Consider the following 16,473-nt stretch of genomic DNA (forward strand, 5'->3'; position numbering starts at 1 on the left):
TGTATTTTAACGCAGTGTAAGGGATGTTCGTGTAAGTAGTTTAAGGCATACAGGAGAAAGTTTTAAATGGTACATAGCATGCGACCAAATTCACCAAGACCTAAGGACGTCATGAATCACTTGACTGGCTTTTATTTTTACTATTTGTCAACTGTCGATGAACTCTGCTTCATCATGCTGATGTGTTGATTTAATACAAAAAAAGCAACATTTTGCTGTTCTTTCTTTTTCTTTTGACTTTTATTTTGACTTCCTGCTCTCACATTGCACAAAAGTTAGTAATACTCATGCTCTCACTTTACCATTGTGTTATTTTACATTTTTGGTTACGTTTTTGGCCCTCTGTTACGGCAGCCTGAAGATTGTATTGTTTAGCACCGTGACCCTTTCTATCAAAGGTCTGTTTCCAAAATTGGATTCTTTATTTTGCTGGTCATTCACAGACAATGACTCATGGACACAGCAGAAGAATGTTATATACAGATTTATATCAGAACTGCGAATACTGCCATGCTGTGAGGGCTTGGCTTTGCTGGTAGCGCAGTTCTGAGCAAAATCACAATAGATGCAGTGCATTCATTAGCTAGCTTACAAATGTGCAGCTACAACAGCCTCTGTTGAAGCAAACAAGGCACTGCAATTTAGCGATAGACAAAAGTTTAACATTTAACAAAGCCACTAAGCCTTAATGATTAATGCACAGCTATTTTAAATGTAGGGGATATCCTCAAGTGCCAAGTAGGCTGGATGTTCACCAAAGTCTTATTTTGGATTAGTGCGCAGTTTTCTTGTATAAACACCAGCGCGAGATAACGGGTTTGTAAAGGAACACATTTGCAGATTGTTACTGAGATGAAGTGATGTTGACATGAAATCTGTGTGGGGCAGAGTTAAAAAAAAATAGATAACAGGTTAGTTTCCTGTCAGGACAGGAAGGAACAGAGTTCTGGTTGTTGTCAGCATTCTGGTGGCAGGTAGCTAATAACAAAGGCTGGAATTTGGAGGACGTAGAAAGTCATTTAATTCCAGCTGTGATCTGTTATGTTTGCAGTCAGGAAACCTGGACCATTTTATGTGTTTATAAACTGTTTTCTCAGATTCAGACAAATTATTCGATGTTAGCACAGAAGCTTCATAGTGTGTATCTTTCTTAAACATAGACTACAGTTTTAAAAAAAAATCACCTTTCTTCTGTGTTCTGGATCTTTTTCCCACCAGCACCCACTTAAAAAAAGACCTCAAAAAACTATTGAAAACTCTTTATGCGTTCTTTTTTTCGTCTCACATCCTCTCTTCGTTCTTTGTTTCCTGCTCCCCTTCTAGTTCCTTTTCATTTAAGACGACTCCAGAAAAAAAACATGTTTTGTAAGTTGTTTCACAGTGAAATTTACTGGAATTCGAACAATGCTTGCTATCATCAGTATGTTTCAGATTACGGTTTAATTAGAAGCATGAGCAATGAAGTGAAGGAATGAGCAGTGACTAATGCATGGTACTTTTTTCTTCTTTTTTTTTTGCTTGATTAAGCCAATGCCTGCAGGATAGGTTCAGTTTCCGTTTGGTTGTGAGATGCAGGTCATTTCTTATGTCTGATTGAATTGCTTTTTAAAAATAAAATGAGTCCTATGAATCCAGAGATGTGCATTTGGAAAATCGCCTCGGAAATCAGCATGCAAAAACTTTAAAAGATGCAAAAATCTTTGGCTCTTAAACTTTCTTTCCAAACCCATCTAACCCCCGTCCGTCTTCAGATTCACGGTCGGAGACTTGTCGGATTCAGATGGTGACTTGTCTACCGAGCCGGTGGTGAAAGAAGTGGAGTTTCAGGGGACCGAGGAGACGCACAGAGCTTTTAGCCATGGCACGGAGCTCATTCCCTGGTAAGAGGCTTAAGCACACATGCAAACACATCCAGCTGTTGGTGCCTCAGCAGACGTGCGACAAAGTCTGTTGTTTTTTTCCAGGTATGTGCTGTCACTACAACCAGACATTTACCAGTTTCTGCTGCAGGGCGCTACGGTCATTCATTACGACCAGGACGGCCATGGCAGTGCTCGCTGTCTGCTACGTCTACAGCCTGATAATACAACACTCACTTGGGGTAAATTGAAAGAGTTTAGTATTAAGAAATTTGACCTTATCTGCTACTGAGTTATTCAGCAACCTCGTTCTTCATGAGTCATATTCATATAGGATTCCAGTTTACCAGTGTAAGGGGGTGTGGGAGGCTTGATACGCTGAAATCACTGCATCAAACCTTCCTTTTCTCAGAACCTTTTTAGCATGTTTATACCTCAAACAGACGAGATCAATTTCCTCTCTCGTTGTTTCTCTTTAAACAGATTTAAAGGGCATTATATAAAAAGTATATTTTTTATTTTAAATGTGCTTTACGTGTTTATCTACAGAATAAAAGCCTCAGTTTAAACTGCTTGTAAATTTGTGCATTCATGCAAGGGCTCTTCAATTTCCGTTTGCCGTTACAGCAGCTCAAACAGTCATAAATATGTTGATTTACGGCAGGTAAACCTCAAAGCGGAGGCCCTTCCCCTGCAGAGCAACCACTGGGATTGGGGCAGCCTGTAGTGGCTGGGCTAGCAGAAGGCCTGCTGGACCTGGGAATAGTGAAGGTTTGTCATAAAAAGAAATCTTTTTTTGGTTTTGTAGATTTTAAAAACCCAGATTAGCTTTCAAGTTCATAACTTTGTGTTTATTTGAATGCGCAGGCAGTGTTTCTGGGCCATCAGGGTGTCGATGTTCATGCTGTATGTTTGCAAAACAAGCTGAGCCAGATGACAGTGGATGAGAATGGCCTCAGCCTTCTCTATGGTCTGAGTACCACAGACAATAGGTTGGTGCCTTTTTATAATCTATTAGGATTTAAATGCACTTTTATATAGAGTTACTGTTACACTGCTAAAACACTTTCATTTCACCTAAAACTGTAACTAATCTCCTGACTGATGCCATTAGACTTCTGCACTTTGTGGCCCCCAATCACACGGCACAAATGCTCTACAAGGGCCTGTCAGAGTTGGTGAATGCAACCAGGAAATTAAAGAAGTTTCCTGACCAAAGGTTGCAGTGGCTGAGGAAGCAGTATGTCAGTTTGTATCAGGTAAAACTCTAAAAGTACATGTCTCTCTCCCATCAATTTTTTAAATTATTATTATTGACACACACTGTATTTTATAAGCCTGTAAAAATGTTCAGCACACAAAGAATGATGCGAGAGTTGGATGGATGAAAAGAAGTGGTGTGTTTAATTAACAGTAACATTTGTATGCGTCGTCTATTCTAGGAGGACAGCAGGTATGAAGGCCCTACACTAGCCCACGCCATTGAGCTTTTTGGGGGTCGGAGGTGGAATATGGGTACGGGTGGTGGAGACAAGGTTGGAGCCCAGAAGAACAACCCTCTGTCGAATGAGAAGGCCAAGAAGAAGAAGAAGGTTCTTGTCAGGGTCAGTAATTTGACCTTTTGCTGTAGTCATGGATGCTAATTTTAGATTAGGTTTCAGGTTTTTCACAGACTCATTTTTGACATCTGTCTTTTTTTCCCCCACACCTTTAACAGGGAGACAGTGGGGATGCAACCGATGACGAGATGGTTTCCAGGAAAACACGGAGCTGTAAAGAAGGACTGTATCGAAACGGACCAGAGTCTGACAGCATCGACCAAGAAGATCCAGGTAACATTACCTCGCTCATGGTAACATGTAGAAGTTTAATTGGTGTTTTAATTGGTGTTTTCTAGAAACCTGACCAAATGCTTCAGATCTTATAATTTTCTGTCTGTGTGATCTTTATTCACACTCAACACTCTTTGCCTCCACAGAAGACAGCATCCCCGGACCACTCTCCCTCTCATCCAGTAAAAGCCCCGGATTGCTATCCTCTTCCTCTTCTTCCTCCTCTTCCTCCAGCATGGCAGGGTCCAACCAGACCCGTCCGCAGTCTTCTCCAATCCTTTCGGGAAATGCTAAATCCCAGCCAGGGTATGTGAAAAATGACTGTAGCGGGGCAAGTTTAACCCCACTGACGTCTAACACTTTATTTTTTCCATCCCAGCGAATATATGTTTCCTTTTCTTTGGGGCCTGCAGGGCATGGAGCAGCAGATCGTGGCACGGCCGGGGTAAAGGCTGTTTCAAAGGCTTTCAGAATCTCATGATTTCTGACAGCACAATGAGCTTCATCGAGTTTGTCGAGCTTTTCAAATCATTCAGGTAAATGATCTGATCTTGTGTTTCTTATAGTTCTGATGCGCTTTGATAAGATTTCATGTTTCCAAAGCAAAGGAAGAGATGTCGGTCGTGCTGGCTTCATTCAGTTCAAGTTCTGACTATTTAAATATAACTTCTGTTTTATCTAAAAATGCATTTTTGTTTTTTTGTTTTAAGTGTAATGACTCAATGTTCACATATGCTGTATGTCATATCACATACTGCACATGCCCTGTGCAGTGCTTTTGGAGCTCAGGCCCTCTTGTTATATAACTACTGTTCTTATCAATAGTAGCTAAAGACAGTGATAAAACATATGCAATAAAAAATACCTCTCAAGATTATCGTGCCAAGGGCATTTTCCAAGCATTCTTCATAATATTTAGCTTGCATGAATTCTTCCCCAGTCAAATGGATGGACACACATCTTTCGCCCAGACAAGCAAAGGGTTGTTTTAATTTTAGCCCCTCTGCATTTCTTAGATTGCAGAGTGTCCTCTCATTTGCTGCCCAGCAGATTTCTTTTAATTTCTTATAAAGACAAAAGCTCTTGGACAACTCTTCAAACTCTCTCTTGTAAAAGAAACTTAGAGGCAGATAAATGTATTTCTGATTGGGTGGCCGCCTCCTCCCCAGTTCAAGTGGCATGGCTGCAAAGCTGAAAATTAAAGAAGAGCTATTGTTCTGATTTCCATTTACATATTTTTTCCCCCTAGACTCTAGAGTAGCTTTGCATGATTCACAATTGGAATTAATCCTTATATCTTACTCTTGGAGCAACTCCCAAGTTCATCTTCTGTCTGACACAAGCTTCTCTCCCCTGACCATATTAGGGATATCCACACTTATTGACATTATACAGATAAGCCAGAGCTTTTGGCTCACAGGGATTGCTTGCGTCTACACTTACTATTTGAAACTCATGTTTGATTTGAGAATCTTCCATTGTGACAGTATATGTATAAAAAACCCTTTATATAATAATTTAATTTAATATACTAGGGGCATGGGGACATGATCTGCTGCTAAAACTGGACTCCACTCTGTAATTTGTTTTTCAACAGTATCCGAAGCAGGAAGGACCTGAAGGAGCTGTTTGACACCTTTGCTGTCCCCTGCAGCCGCTCAAGCCCAGAATCATGTCCTGTTTACACCAACCTCAGGATAGATGACAACGACACAGGACTGCAGCCAGACCTTGGTAAAAGATCAAAGAGAAGTTACAGAAGTCAAAAACATACACACCTCTTTCTCTTTTACTCTAAATCTCTCCCTCTCCTCTGTAGACTTGCTAACCCGTAACGGGTCGGATCTCGGCCTGTTTATCCGGACCAGGCAGCAGATGTCCGACAACCAGAAGCAGATTTCAGATGCCATCGCAGCAGCCAGCATTGTGACCAACGGGACGGGGGTGGAGAACGTGTCATTAGGCGTCTTGGGACTGGCTATCCCTCAGCTCAATGACTTTTTAGTCAACTGTCAGAGAGAGAACCTGAGCTACGATGAGATTCTCAGTATTATACAGGTAAAGTCTGGATTCTTAAATTCACAATTTCAAATCATCTTCACGGTCAGGGGGAAAGATGAAGGAAGAAAAAGAAGGGAAAAGGAACTCACCGATTTTTTCTCTTGCAGAAATTTGAGCCTTCATCAAGCATGAGACAAATGGGGTGGATGTCATTTGAAGGTTTTGCAAGGTATAGAAAAATAGGAGTTATCATAGATCATTATACTTCAAAGTGCATGAAAATGTAAATGTATAGAGCACAACATAAAAGTTGTCACTGTTGTAGGAAGCCTAAGGGGCTAGCTCTTGATAAGTGCTAAACTTCTACCGACTCCCTTTTGGACTTTAAACATTTATTTACACCATAATGAGTTTGTGTATCGCTGATACAGCCTCAGTGATGCATTTTGCTTTTATATTTTATTTTAATTTTCTTTCTTTAACATGCTTCACTGCATGTTGTTGGCATCTTTCTCTTTATATCAGGTTCCTGATGGACAAGGACAACTTTGCTTCACGTAATGAGGAATCTCAGATGAATCCAGAGGAGCTGCAATACCCTCTGTCTTACTACTACATCGAGTCTTCTCATAACACCTATCTGACTGGGCACCAGCTCAAAGGAGAGTCCTCTGTTGAGCTCTACAGCCACGTAAGCCGGATTATTTTTTAACCAATCCCGCTGAGATTGTGCAGTTTGTTGAAAACTGCCGCTTACTTGTGAACGTCTCGTTTGCTCAGGTGCTCCTGCAAGGCTGTAGGAGTGTCGAGTTGGACTGCTGGGACGGAGACGATGGCATGCCTGTTATTTACCACGGCCACACACTCACCACTAAGATACCCTTTAAGGTTTGAAATGCGCATGAATAATTTAATTCATAGAGGGGAAATAGATTGTTGGGGCATCAGTCGCTGGCTCTCTGCTCCCATACCTCATCTCATGGACTTGGTGGAAGCCTCTTGAACAAAATCTGTATCTTTAAACACAAGTGCTCTCTTATGATAGACTCAGGGGTGACGGATCCAGAGAAAGCCAAACGAATTGTGTCAGCGTTATTCATTTTATGTAATCTGATTTGGGGCCTACAGCTGCATCTAATTTGAAGCTGTTACCCAAAGATGTTTGAGTTTTATTGTCACATATTTGACTTGCAGTGCTTTTATCGACCATTTCTTCCTTTTCATCTTCTCTCCCGTGGTCCTTCAGGATGTGGTGGAAGCAATTAACCGGTCTGCGTTTGTCAATTCTGATATGCCCGTCATCCTGTCCATAGAGAACCACTGCTCCCTTCCTCAGCAACGAAAGATGGCTGAAATCTTCAAGGTATGAAGGCAGCCTAGTCCTGTCTCTGTCCTTAGAGTTACTGTGTTTCTTGTGTGTCTTTAATTTAATTTTCCAGTTACTGATTAGTAAGCGAGACAGATGAGAATGCCACTGAGCAGATAAAAACAAAAACTTCTTTTCAATTGGATTGGACATCTCATAGCGTGACTGTGAGGTAACTTATAAATTCACCCAATTAGAAGCTTCGTCTGTCTTTGTTTAAATCTCAGAGCAACACTAATTTGTGGCAGAGGGAAAAATAAACAACAAGAAAATAGGAGGAACTAAAATCCTTAGTTTGGCAGCCATGCTCCTTGTTCAGCTATTCTATCCTTTATATTTAGGGAATAACGTTCCCTTTCAAGTAGGCTTGTTTGTTGTACGACTCCACTCATTTGATTTCCTTGACCCTTGTTTTTTCTCCAGCTGTTCTGGGCATTCAAACTGGCCAGCGTCCAGACGCTTGCTTTTATGAACTTCAGGGCGAAAATGACCCTTTCATCTTCTTCTTCTTCGTCTTTTTTTTCTAAATTATGAAGCCCACAGATATCTTGGCACGACAGCTATATCGTGGAATATCATTGTGCTTTCATCTCGCAAGACTTCCGAGCGTTTCATCCTCCTTGGAGACTGACTTCTGAGTAGCTTGATAAAGGAAATTCTTTTATCTGCAGACAGCTCTGTGCCTCAGGCCAGCTAACATCACCATGGTTTTGTTTATTCTTCCGCAGCCTCTGAATTTCATCCTTTCACTCGATGCTTCTCTTAGCACTCGACTCGACTTTCCTGATGGTGTGGTTTTTATTCATTTTTTCTGTTTTTAAATTAGACTGTGTTCGGCGAACGCCTTGTGACGCGCTTCCTTTTCGAAAGCGACTTCAACGATGACCCTCATTTACCATCGCCGCTGCAGCTTCGAGGGAGGATACTGCTCAAGAACAAGAAACTCAAAGCCCATCAGGCACCGGTGGACATACTCAAGCAGAAGGTGAAGATGAAACGCATCTTCCTCACACATTTGTGTCAGCAAAACCTGTTCAAATTTCATAAATAATATAAGAACCTTCCAGGTAGCTCCAGAGCCTTAAACGTCTATCATTGTTTGTCATTAGAGTGCAGTCAAACATCAATAATGGATGGAGCTGTGCTAAAAGGTTCACCCCATCATAACTTTCAAGCAAGAAAAATGCTTATATCTACAGTATAGATTCTGTGTGCATAGGCACTTATATATATGCTTTCAAAGTAGAATTTTCTATTTTTTTTATTAGTATTTTTACTTTAACCCCTTTCCCAGGCTCACCAGCTCGCCCACATGCAAGCCCAAGCAAGCAACGGGTCTCCAGGAGTGACTTCACCCAACAATCATGCCAATGAGGAAGAGGAAGAAGAAGAAGACGACTATGATTATGATTATGAGTCTCTATCAGATGGTAATGAAACCCGCATTGTGGTGTGTGATTGGAAACGTCTAGAATTCAACTGAAGTGTGCGACTTATCAGATTTCTACATCCTTTCAGACTTAACTAGTGCACGACTTACTCATAGATTCTCGTGTTGTAAGCTTTAAATCGGTTTCTGTTCACTAGGTTTTTCTGTTTCTCTTCTTTTTAACACTTAAGTCTCGTTTTATTTTGACACCCTGTTCTTACTCCCTCACCCTTCCTATTTTATCTTGCTTGTTTTCCACTTAGCTGATGGCCTCGCTGCCTCTACTGCCTCGTATGGTCTTGAAGGTAAATGCGCACCTATGATGTGCCTTTCTAAGTATTTCCTTCTGCTTTTTTTTCCTTTTCTTTTACAGATTCATGCTGTTCTTCAAAAATTAAACCACTGACATTTCCCTTTTTACTGTTTACCAATTGCTACAAAACATACTATATTCAGTTGGGTTTTAAGACAATGTTATGATTGTTGGTGCAAATTTACAGCACTGTGCAAAAGTCTTCAGCGACCCCTCTTTTTAAAAAATATTTTGCCTCTTTTAACTTGTTAAAGTAATCTTGAGCAATAGTTCTCAGGCTTTCCAGAGGTTTTCTTTAGAAAGCCATTATTAAGGAAGGTTAGCAGGGACAAAAAACTCAGATATGCCAGTGGATCCATATTTTAAATTTCTGGTTCAACTTATCGTCAGCAGATTTAGAGGCGAGGACAGTACAACACTGAGTGACTGTAGCCGTTGTACAACACAGTGGAGTCTCGGTCATGATTTATGGTTGCATTTCAGCCAGTGGTGTTGGAGATCTTCCAAAACTGGATGAAATTATGAACACAGAAAAATATTGTCAGATTCTGATCCACCATGTAATTTCATCTTGAGTGTCTGACGGTCGGCAGCGACTTCATTTTTCAGCATGATAATGATCCCAAACACACTGCCTGTGCAGTAAAAGCAGGCCTAGATAGAAAAACACACCGTGGAACACCAACAGTCATGAATTGGTCTCCCCAGAGTTTACACCTCAACATATGTGGGAGCAGTGTTGGATCATTTTGACAGAGAACATAACAAAAGGCAGAAACACCAAAGAAAAGCTTTGAATGTCCTTCAAGAAGCCTGGAGAACTATTCCTGAAAAGTACTTAGAGGTGGTCATACCAAATACTAACTTTCAAGTTTATTAGAACTGTACAAACTACATTTGTGTCTTATATAAATGGTAAATGGCCTGTATTTGTATAGCGCTTTACTAGTCCCTAAGGACTCCAAAGCGCTTTACACATCCAGTCATCCACCCATTCACACACATATTCACACACTGGTGATGGCAAGCTACATTGTAGCCACAGCCACCCTGGGGCGCACTGACAGAGGTGAGGCTGCCGAACATTGGCGCCACCGGGCCTTCCAACCAATATAGCGTATTTCTATTTCTATTTGCATGTTTAAAAAAAAATCACCCTTTCCCCCCCTAGCAAAATATAAAGAAATGATCGGTGGCTCGACACTTTTGCACTGCACTTTAGCTGCTGATCTCGTCTATTGCGGCCGAGTAACTAGACACAAGGGTTGGAAAGCATTGGTATGAAACATGCGCTGCTGTGCTGCATCGCTGCTTTGGACTTACTCCTATATTTTCCTGCATTCCTGTTGTAGCTGCTAGCTTTCTTCAGATAGTGCTGTAGTGTAGCCATCTTCCATGGTAACAAGCATTTCAAAATTTTACTGTTACATAATATCTGGAACCCAGGAAAAGAAATACTCCACGCAGTCCATTTGATATCAAAGAGTTGTTTGACAGAAACGAGGAAGAATAATGTGGCAGTAGTGTCAGCCTGAGCGATCAGGCAAAACATTCTGCCTCGGGCACCACTGACAAATAAGGGCCGCCATCTGTAGCACAGATATTCACTGTTCACTCGGGTACTATTCAGGTCCTGCTTTATAGTTATTTTAATTCATAGTGTTGTGAGGGATTACCTGATTATTTGAATCAGTTGTAGATTGCTAATGAAGGATGATTAGTGAGTGATCAGGAGTGTTTGTTATGATGTAGACTTGTTTTTATTGCTCTTATGTAATTTCGGTAGCATCCCAACCTCCCAGCTTGCCTCCATACTTACACCATGTTTCCCTGGAAGCAATATCAATGTAGCCCGTGACTAGATACTGTTTACTGCGTTTACTGCAGTACACAGAATTTTTTTCCTCAGTTGTATAGATGCAGTGCTTGGACGGGACAGCATGTTGAAAAGAGACAAACATATTTTTTATATGTGATCAAACAATATACGGTCAGCATTATGTCTCTTTCTCCCACAAACGCATCACCTCCCTTCCTCCATCCCTCCGTACTGTATTTGTCCATGACCTCGCCAGTGGCTGGGCAGGCTCATCAGGGAAACAAAACAAAGCCATCTGGTTTCTCAGGCCCTGCGCTGCCCCTGCACTAAACAACAGACCAGGGGAAACTACCCTGTCCCAGTCCCAACACTGCTCGCTCCTAATTCCTCCACTATGCTCGTCTCTGTCACAGGAACTTACTGGTCATGGACCAATTTAAAAAACAAAAACAAACCCATCTCTCTCATCTGAACTCTTTAGATTGATTAAACCTTGCTTCTTAATACCTAGTGTCGCTGTTATGTAATATCAGACGCTGGATGTTAAAATTGGCAAGCGAACAATTCCCGCCCCAGCCTGACGTCTCCATTTCACCATAAACGTTTGGCACATGCACTGGCCCCGCTAATACAAACACTTTTGAACTAAGCTGCCAACTTGCCACTCTCTCCCGATAAGTAGTGGCTCCCGTCCAGTCACCGTCTGGTCCAGCTCACTTCTCTGGCTGCTGTCTATAGCTTAAATATTCAGTGTCAGCTCCTTCTGATAAACAGTTGTTTCTTTTTGTTCTTTTTCTAAAGAAGAAGATGTCAAGAATTGAACACGTTGTCTGTGATAAAAAGCGTCTGCATTTTCAAGTTTGTTGTGGTTTTGGCTGCGATTAATGAGTAGGAGGAATGGGAAGAACTCCCCTGCTGTTGCTCCTGTTTACAGTTGAGAGACATCACTTTAAATATTAGGAGGAAGGGGCCTTTGTGCGCTTTAGCTTCGGTGCTCCTGAACCGTGCGAGTGGTCAGCAGAGATTTACGAGGTGACGGGTTTCAGCTAAAACCAAAAATTCTTCTTTTAATTGTTCCCAGCTGTGAAGCGGGTCAGCGTGGACAGTCAGTCGTCAGTATGATATAAATGCTTTTATTAAGTTTTTAATGCGAGTGACCAGAATGACTTGAAACAGGTAAATCTAGCGGCCACTCTGTTCTCTGAGAAAACAAGAAAAATCCTCCTTTAAGTTGCTTTTGTTTTTACAAGCAGTAGATTCCCAGATGATAAATATTCTTCTTCCCTTCTTCCCTCGCATGCTATGTCTTATTGGTGATTTAACGTACACTATATCAGGAGCAGCTCCAGTGCACAAATGTTATTTATGGATCTTTGACAGGCCAGTTTCTGCCTTAAATATACTTGCCTGCTTTGACCGATGAAAAATATGAATCGGGGATGGTGCATTTAGTATACTTTCATTATCAGAGTCCATATTGCAAGCATTAGTACAGATTTTGCTTTCTTGATTGACAGGTATAAGGCTCGCTAATTTTGGTTGCTGCATGTTGCCGTACAGTCAGTTCAGTGTAAAGCTCAGGTGTCACTAAAACCCGTTTTTTTTGCCCTGTCCTCTTCTGTATAGATAATATACTCGATGACAAGCCAGAAGGCAAGAGTTCGGCCGAGAAAGAAGAGCAACCTGCTGATGAAATACCCAAAAGGATGAAGAAAGCTGATAGCACTACACAGAGCAAAGGAAAGGTAGAGATATAAATGTACCTAATCTCAAGGAAAGTCGCCCTTTGTGCTGCTTCCCTCTTATAAGATTGATTATGTCAGATTACTGAAAAAGAAAGACGTGTTAGGTTCAGAGTGTGGTTCAGCCTCTGATTCAGCACTCCATTTACACTTATATAGTGAAATGTTAGCAGTGCTCTCCATGTCCCGTGTGTGTCTGCACCTGTAGGTGTTCGACATGGAGCTCGGTGAGGAGTTCTACCTTCCCCAGAATAAGAAGGAGAGTCGACAGATCGCCCAGGAGCTGTCCGACCTTGTCATCTACTGCCAGGCTGTGAAATTCCCTGGTAGGGATCGCTCCATCTCTTTGCCAAACAGATCTCCCTGTTCCCTTGAATTTCATTAGAACAGACTTTTCTTTATCTTTACTATATATGCCGTCTCCTTTTACCCACCGATATTCTGCTTTCACCTCTCTCCTTTTAATTTTTAAATGCTGTCTATTTCATTTCTCTTTTTTTCTGGATCTTGTCCCACCCTAATCCACTCCCATGTTATATTTAAGAGGTCAAACCTTTCCCCGTGTTTTCAGACATCCAATATCCCTGTGTTACACTCCATTCCTATCCCACACAGGACACCCACTAAGATGATGAATCGTCTTCCTCCCATGGAAAAGATACAGTTACTTAGTTTTGCTGTTATTCCCCGAACGGCACAACAACACAAGTTATTTTGCGCCGCACAGTAAGAAAATGTTTTGCGGATGTCCTGATGGATGAGTACAGTTCAAATTCGAACCCAAGGTCTTCGTCGTGTCATGTCGCCCTTGTAGCGCTCATGCACTTTCATTCCTTGCAATGAGTAGAAAGTGAGAAATGCTTGAGTTGGCTTCAAATTTCTTTTTCTTTCCTTTTTTAAAAAAAATGTGCTTATAAAACATCTTATCTCGCCCGTTTACGGGAATCTGCCCTGATTGCATGCTTGCATTTATCTCAAAAAGATTTCTCTTTGTCCCTTAAACATCAACCTCTTATCGCCTCTTCCCTCGAGCGTCCTCTTCTGTTTGTCTCCTCTTTTCTTTAACTGACATCTGCCCTTATAAACTTGCCTGTGTTTCCACTGGTATTCTGTTTGTTTACCGTTTCCAGGGACCCGAGATATGAGAAAGAGGAAGTAGGGCAAGTGGTCCAATTCGGACAGGCAGCAGACTGGTTGCAGCTTTGTGTAGTCGGGAGTGATTTTTAGATGAACGTGCCACTTATGTACAAGTGTCTGAATCAATTTAAAAGCACTCACCATTCATAAAATGAAAAGGGCATTTCTCATCTGAAGTATTTTCAGAAGGGAGACTAGAGTACTGTTGCTAAATAAGAAGTAGAACAACATCATTTGCATGCTATTCCTCTCCATTGATAAATGATTAATTTCATGGCCTTAATGGCAAAGAACTTTTGAGTTGCTTTACAGAACATGAAGCCCAAAATATAGATCATAAAACACCTTTTTATGGCAGATGTACGTTTTCAAATTAAATTCCCTTCAAGTGAATACTGAAAGAAAATGGCTCTGATATGTTTTGGTTTTTTCAAGCAAATTACGATTAAGAAGAGACTCTTGGGATACTTGTGGTGTCTCTAGTCTGTCTGCCTTTCATTAATGACTCTTCTCTTCTGTCTGCTTCCTCTGTGTGGGAACCCAGGCCTTTCTACTTTGTCTCCGGCTGGCTCTAGCAGGGGGAAGGACCGAGGAAAGTGCAGGAAGTCCATATTTGGCACGGCTCCTTCTCGCAGCAGCGCAACAGGGGAGGTCACGACCCAGAGCCGCACCCCTGGGAAAGGTGAGCCTGGCCCGAGGAACTCAGCATTAGCAGAGGTTTATGTGTGCGGGTGCATATGGGAAACGTGAAACACGATGTAAAACTGCCAAAGTTTTTAGTTAATGCTGTTTTATCCTAACTTAAATCATGTAGGACCCACATCACTTAATGGAGAAGTTTTCGTGGCCTTTAAAAGTGTCTCTGTCCCTCAGGTGGTTCGGAGCGACTCAGCTGGGAGGAGCAGCAAACGTCTCCTGTCCTCAACCCCTCCACCTCACTCAGCGCCATCATCCGCACACCAAAGTGTTACCACATCTCCTCCGTCAACGAGAACGCCGCCAAGCGCCTGTGCCGCCGTTACTCTCAAAAGCTCATCCAGCACACGGAGTGCCAGCTGCTCAGAACCTACCCGGCGGCCACCAGGATTGACTCAACCAACCCCAACCCTCTGCTTTTCTGGCAGCATGGCATCCAGCTGGTGGCACTCAATTATCAGACTGATGGTGAGCGTATATCTGTATGAAGGGCCGTTCACTTCTGACAAACAGCTCTTCAGAATTTAATATAACACTGTAATAGCCAGAGGATGATAAAGAAGAAATGACAGTTTTATCATTTTATTGCAGCCCTTTTCTTTTTTTTTTTCTTTTTTTTTTACAGCGGTGAAAAAAAAAATTCGTATTAGGTTTGGTGAGACTTTTCGTGCTTGCACTCACTTAAACGTGGACGTTTTGTTTAAAGGAAAATCTCTTGTCTTCTACACCAGCAAATAGACAAGAACGATTTTAAATTGTCAAAAAACTGACAGTATCCAAACGACGTAGCGCTCTTTATGACCTGTTTTAGAAAAACATACTCTCTGTATCCTCCCCAGACCTGCCCATGCAGTTGAACACGGCGCTATTTGAGGCCAACGGAGGATGTGGCTACGTACTGAAGCCGGCAGTGTTATGGGACCGTAGCTGTCCACTTTATCAGCAGTTCTGTCCGATGGAGCGGGATGTAGAGAAAATGAGCCCTGCTGTCTACTCCCTCACAGTGAGTTAGGAAGAATGTCCTCTTCACTCTTCAGCCCTGAACTTTGCTCGACATTACATGCCACAGCTACGTGTTAGAGCTCAAACACCTGACATAGTCATATCCAACATTAAACAGTCTTGTCAGCTGCCTAGTACAAATGCAGACAGGTCTCGGTAGCAGGTAGTCATCAGGTGAGCACACAGCAAGCGAGTGAGTGTCATGCCCACTCAGGTGGACCCACATCTGAAGCTACTGAAGCCTACATGTGAGTTCAACTGAGGACCTGATAATGGCTGAATTTCCAGTTTGCATTTTAAGTATTCATAAATTTCCCATAAATATTTGAATATTTATTTAAAAATAATGGGAACTCCATATGAATTTGTTACATTCATTTCAATCTTCATCTACTGTATATGGTGCAGTTTTTGAACTCTCTAGGCCTTTAAAACTTCAAACTCACCGACATACCTGCATCTTTGCAGTGCATTAAAGTGCTCAATATATTAATAATATAATGAGTATAAATATGCTAAGATGCTTAAGGGTCTGCCACTGAAGTTACATTTTTACAATACTGTTAAATGAAGTAAAATTAATATCAGTGCACATTTTGATGGTATATCTTTACATACTGTTTGTGGGTCTCATACAGGTTTGTTATAACTCAAAAACTCAAACAAAAAGGCTTAATCTTAATAATTGGTAGATTTTTATTTTACTGCTTTTAATTACAATAAAGTAAAAGTAATTTGTATATATATCTGTTATCTTAAATGATATCATACACATTGAAATGTTTAGTTTGAGTGTGTGTGTATATTGGAGAATTAGGTAACTTTAAGAAATGGTAAAAGAACATAAATTAAATTCTTATATTCTTGGGTCGTCTAATAGTCTTTAATGATATGACACCTCCACTGCTCTTTTCTGCTCAGATTGTGTCCGGGCAGAACGTTTGTCCCAGTAACAGTGCCGGCAGCCCCTGCATCGAGCTGGATGTTCTGGGGATGCCCATCGACAGCTGCCACTTCCGTACCAAACCGATCCACCGCAACACCCTCAACCCCATGTGGAACGAACACTTTCAGTTCACTGTGCATTTTGAAGAGATGTGTTTCCTGCGATTTGCCGTGGTGGAGAACAACAGCTCCCAGACCACAGCTCAGAGGACTCTCCCACTTAAAGCCCTCAAACCAGGTACAAATACCAGATAATGTACATCTGATAAAACTTTGTCTCCAGGCTGTAGATGGGGCTTTTATACACCAATAAAAATATGATGTAATCAGTC

General features: G+C 41.6%; 1 protein-coding gene across 2 annotated transcripts in view; it reads left to right on the forward strand.

Annotated features, from left to right (window-relative positions):
• Nucleotides 1-16,473, forward strand: part of plce1 (phospholipase C, epsilon 1) — a 78,771-nt gene that overhangs the window by 54,318 nt on the left and 7,980 nt on the right. The window contains exons 16-40 of one of the 2 annotated variants that reach the window (XM_085171170.1): nucleotides 1,324-1,365; nucleotides 1,752-1,880; nucleotides 1,965-2,101; nucleotides 2,524-2,630; nucleotides 2,727-2,851; nucleotides 2,974-3,118; nucleotides 3,302-3,463; nucleotides 3,577-3,691; nucleotides 3,838-3,997; nucleotides 4,105-4,227; nucleotides 5,289-5,425; nucleotides 5,511-5,749; nucleotides 5,860-5,921; nucleotides 6,218-6,383; nucleotides 6,473-6,580; nucleotides 6,939-7,055; nucleotides 7,885-8,043; nucleotides 8,353-8,488; nucleotides 8,751-8,792; nucleotides 12,246-12,364; nucleotides 12,570-12,687; nucleotides 14,043-14,180; nucleotides 14,372-14,662; nucleotides 15,034-15,197; nucleotides 16,118-16,379. In XM_085171170.1, the coding sequence (XP_085027296.1) occupies nucleotides 1,324-1,365; nucleotides 1,752-1,880; nucleotides 1,965-2,101; nucleotides 2,524-2,630; nucleotides 2,727-2,851; nucleotides 2,974-3,118; nucleotides 3,302-3,463; nucleotides 3,577-3,691; nucleotides 3,838-3,997; nucleotides 4,105-4,227; nucleotides 5,289-5,425; nucleotides 5,511-5,749; nucleotides 5,860-5,921; nucleotides 6,218-6,383; nucleotides 6,473-6,580; nucleotides 6,939-7,055; nucleotides 7,885-8,043; nucleotides 8,353-8,488; nucleotides 8,751-8,792; nucleotides 12,246-12,364; nucleotides 12,570-12,687; nucleotides 14,043-14,180; nucleotides 14,372-14,662; nucleotides 15,034-15,197; nucleotides 16,118-16,379 (3,503 nt within the window). The remainder of the gene's footprint in view (nucleotides 1-1,323; nucleotides 1,366-1,751; nucleotides 1,881-1,964; nucleotides 2,102-2,523; nucleotides 2,631-2,726; nucleotides 2,852-2,973; nucleotides 3,119-3,301; nucleotides 3,464-3,576; nucleotides 3,692-3,837; nucleotides 3,998-4,104; nucleotides 4,228-5,288; nucleotides 5,426-5,510; nucleotides 5,750-5,859; nucleotides 5,922-6,217; nucleotides 6,384-6,472; nucleotides 6,581-6,938; nucleotides 7,056-7,884; nucleotides 8,044-8,352; nucleotides 8,489-8,750; nucleotides 8,793-12,245; nucleotides 12,365-12,569; nucleotides 12,688-14,042; nucleotides 14,181-14,371; nucleotides 14,663-15,033; nucleotides 15,198-16,117; nucleotides 16,380-16,473) is intronic. The other variant, XM_085171171.1, reaches the window with a different exon arrangement.

This window comes from Neolamprologus multifasciatus, chromosome 8 (genome assembly GCF_963576455.1).
Source record: "Neolamprologus multifasciatus chromosome 8, fNeoMul1.2, whole genome shotgun sequence".
Lineage (NCBI taxonomy): Eukaryota > Metazoa > Chordata > Actinopteri > Cichliformes > Cichlidae > Neolamprologus > Neolamprologus multifasciatus.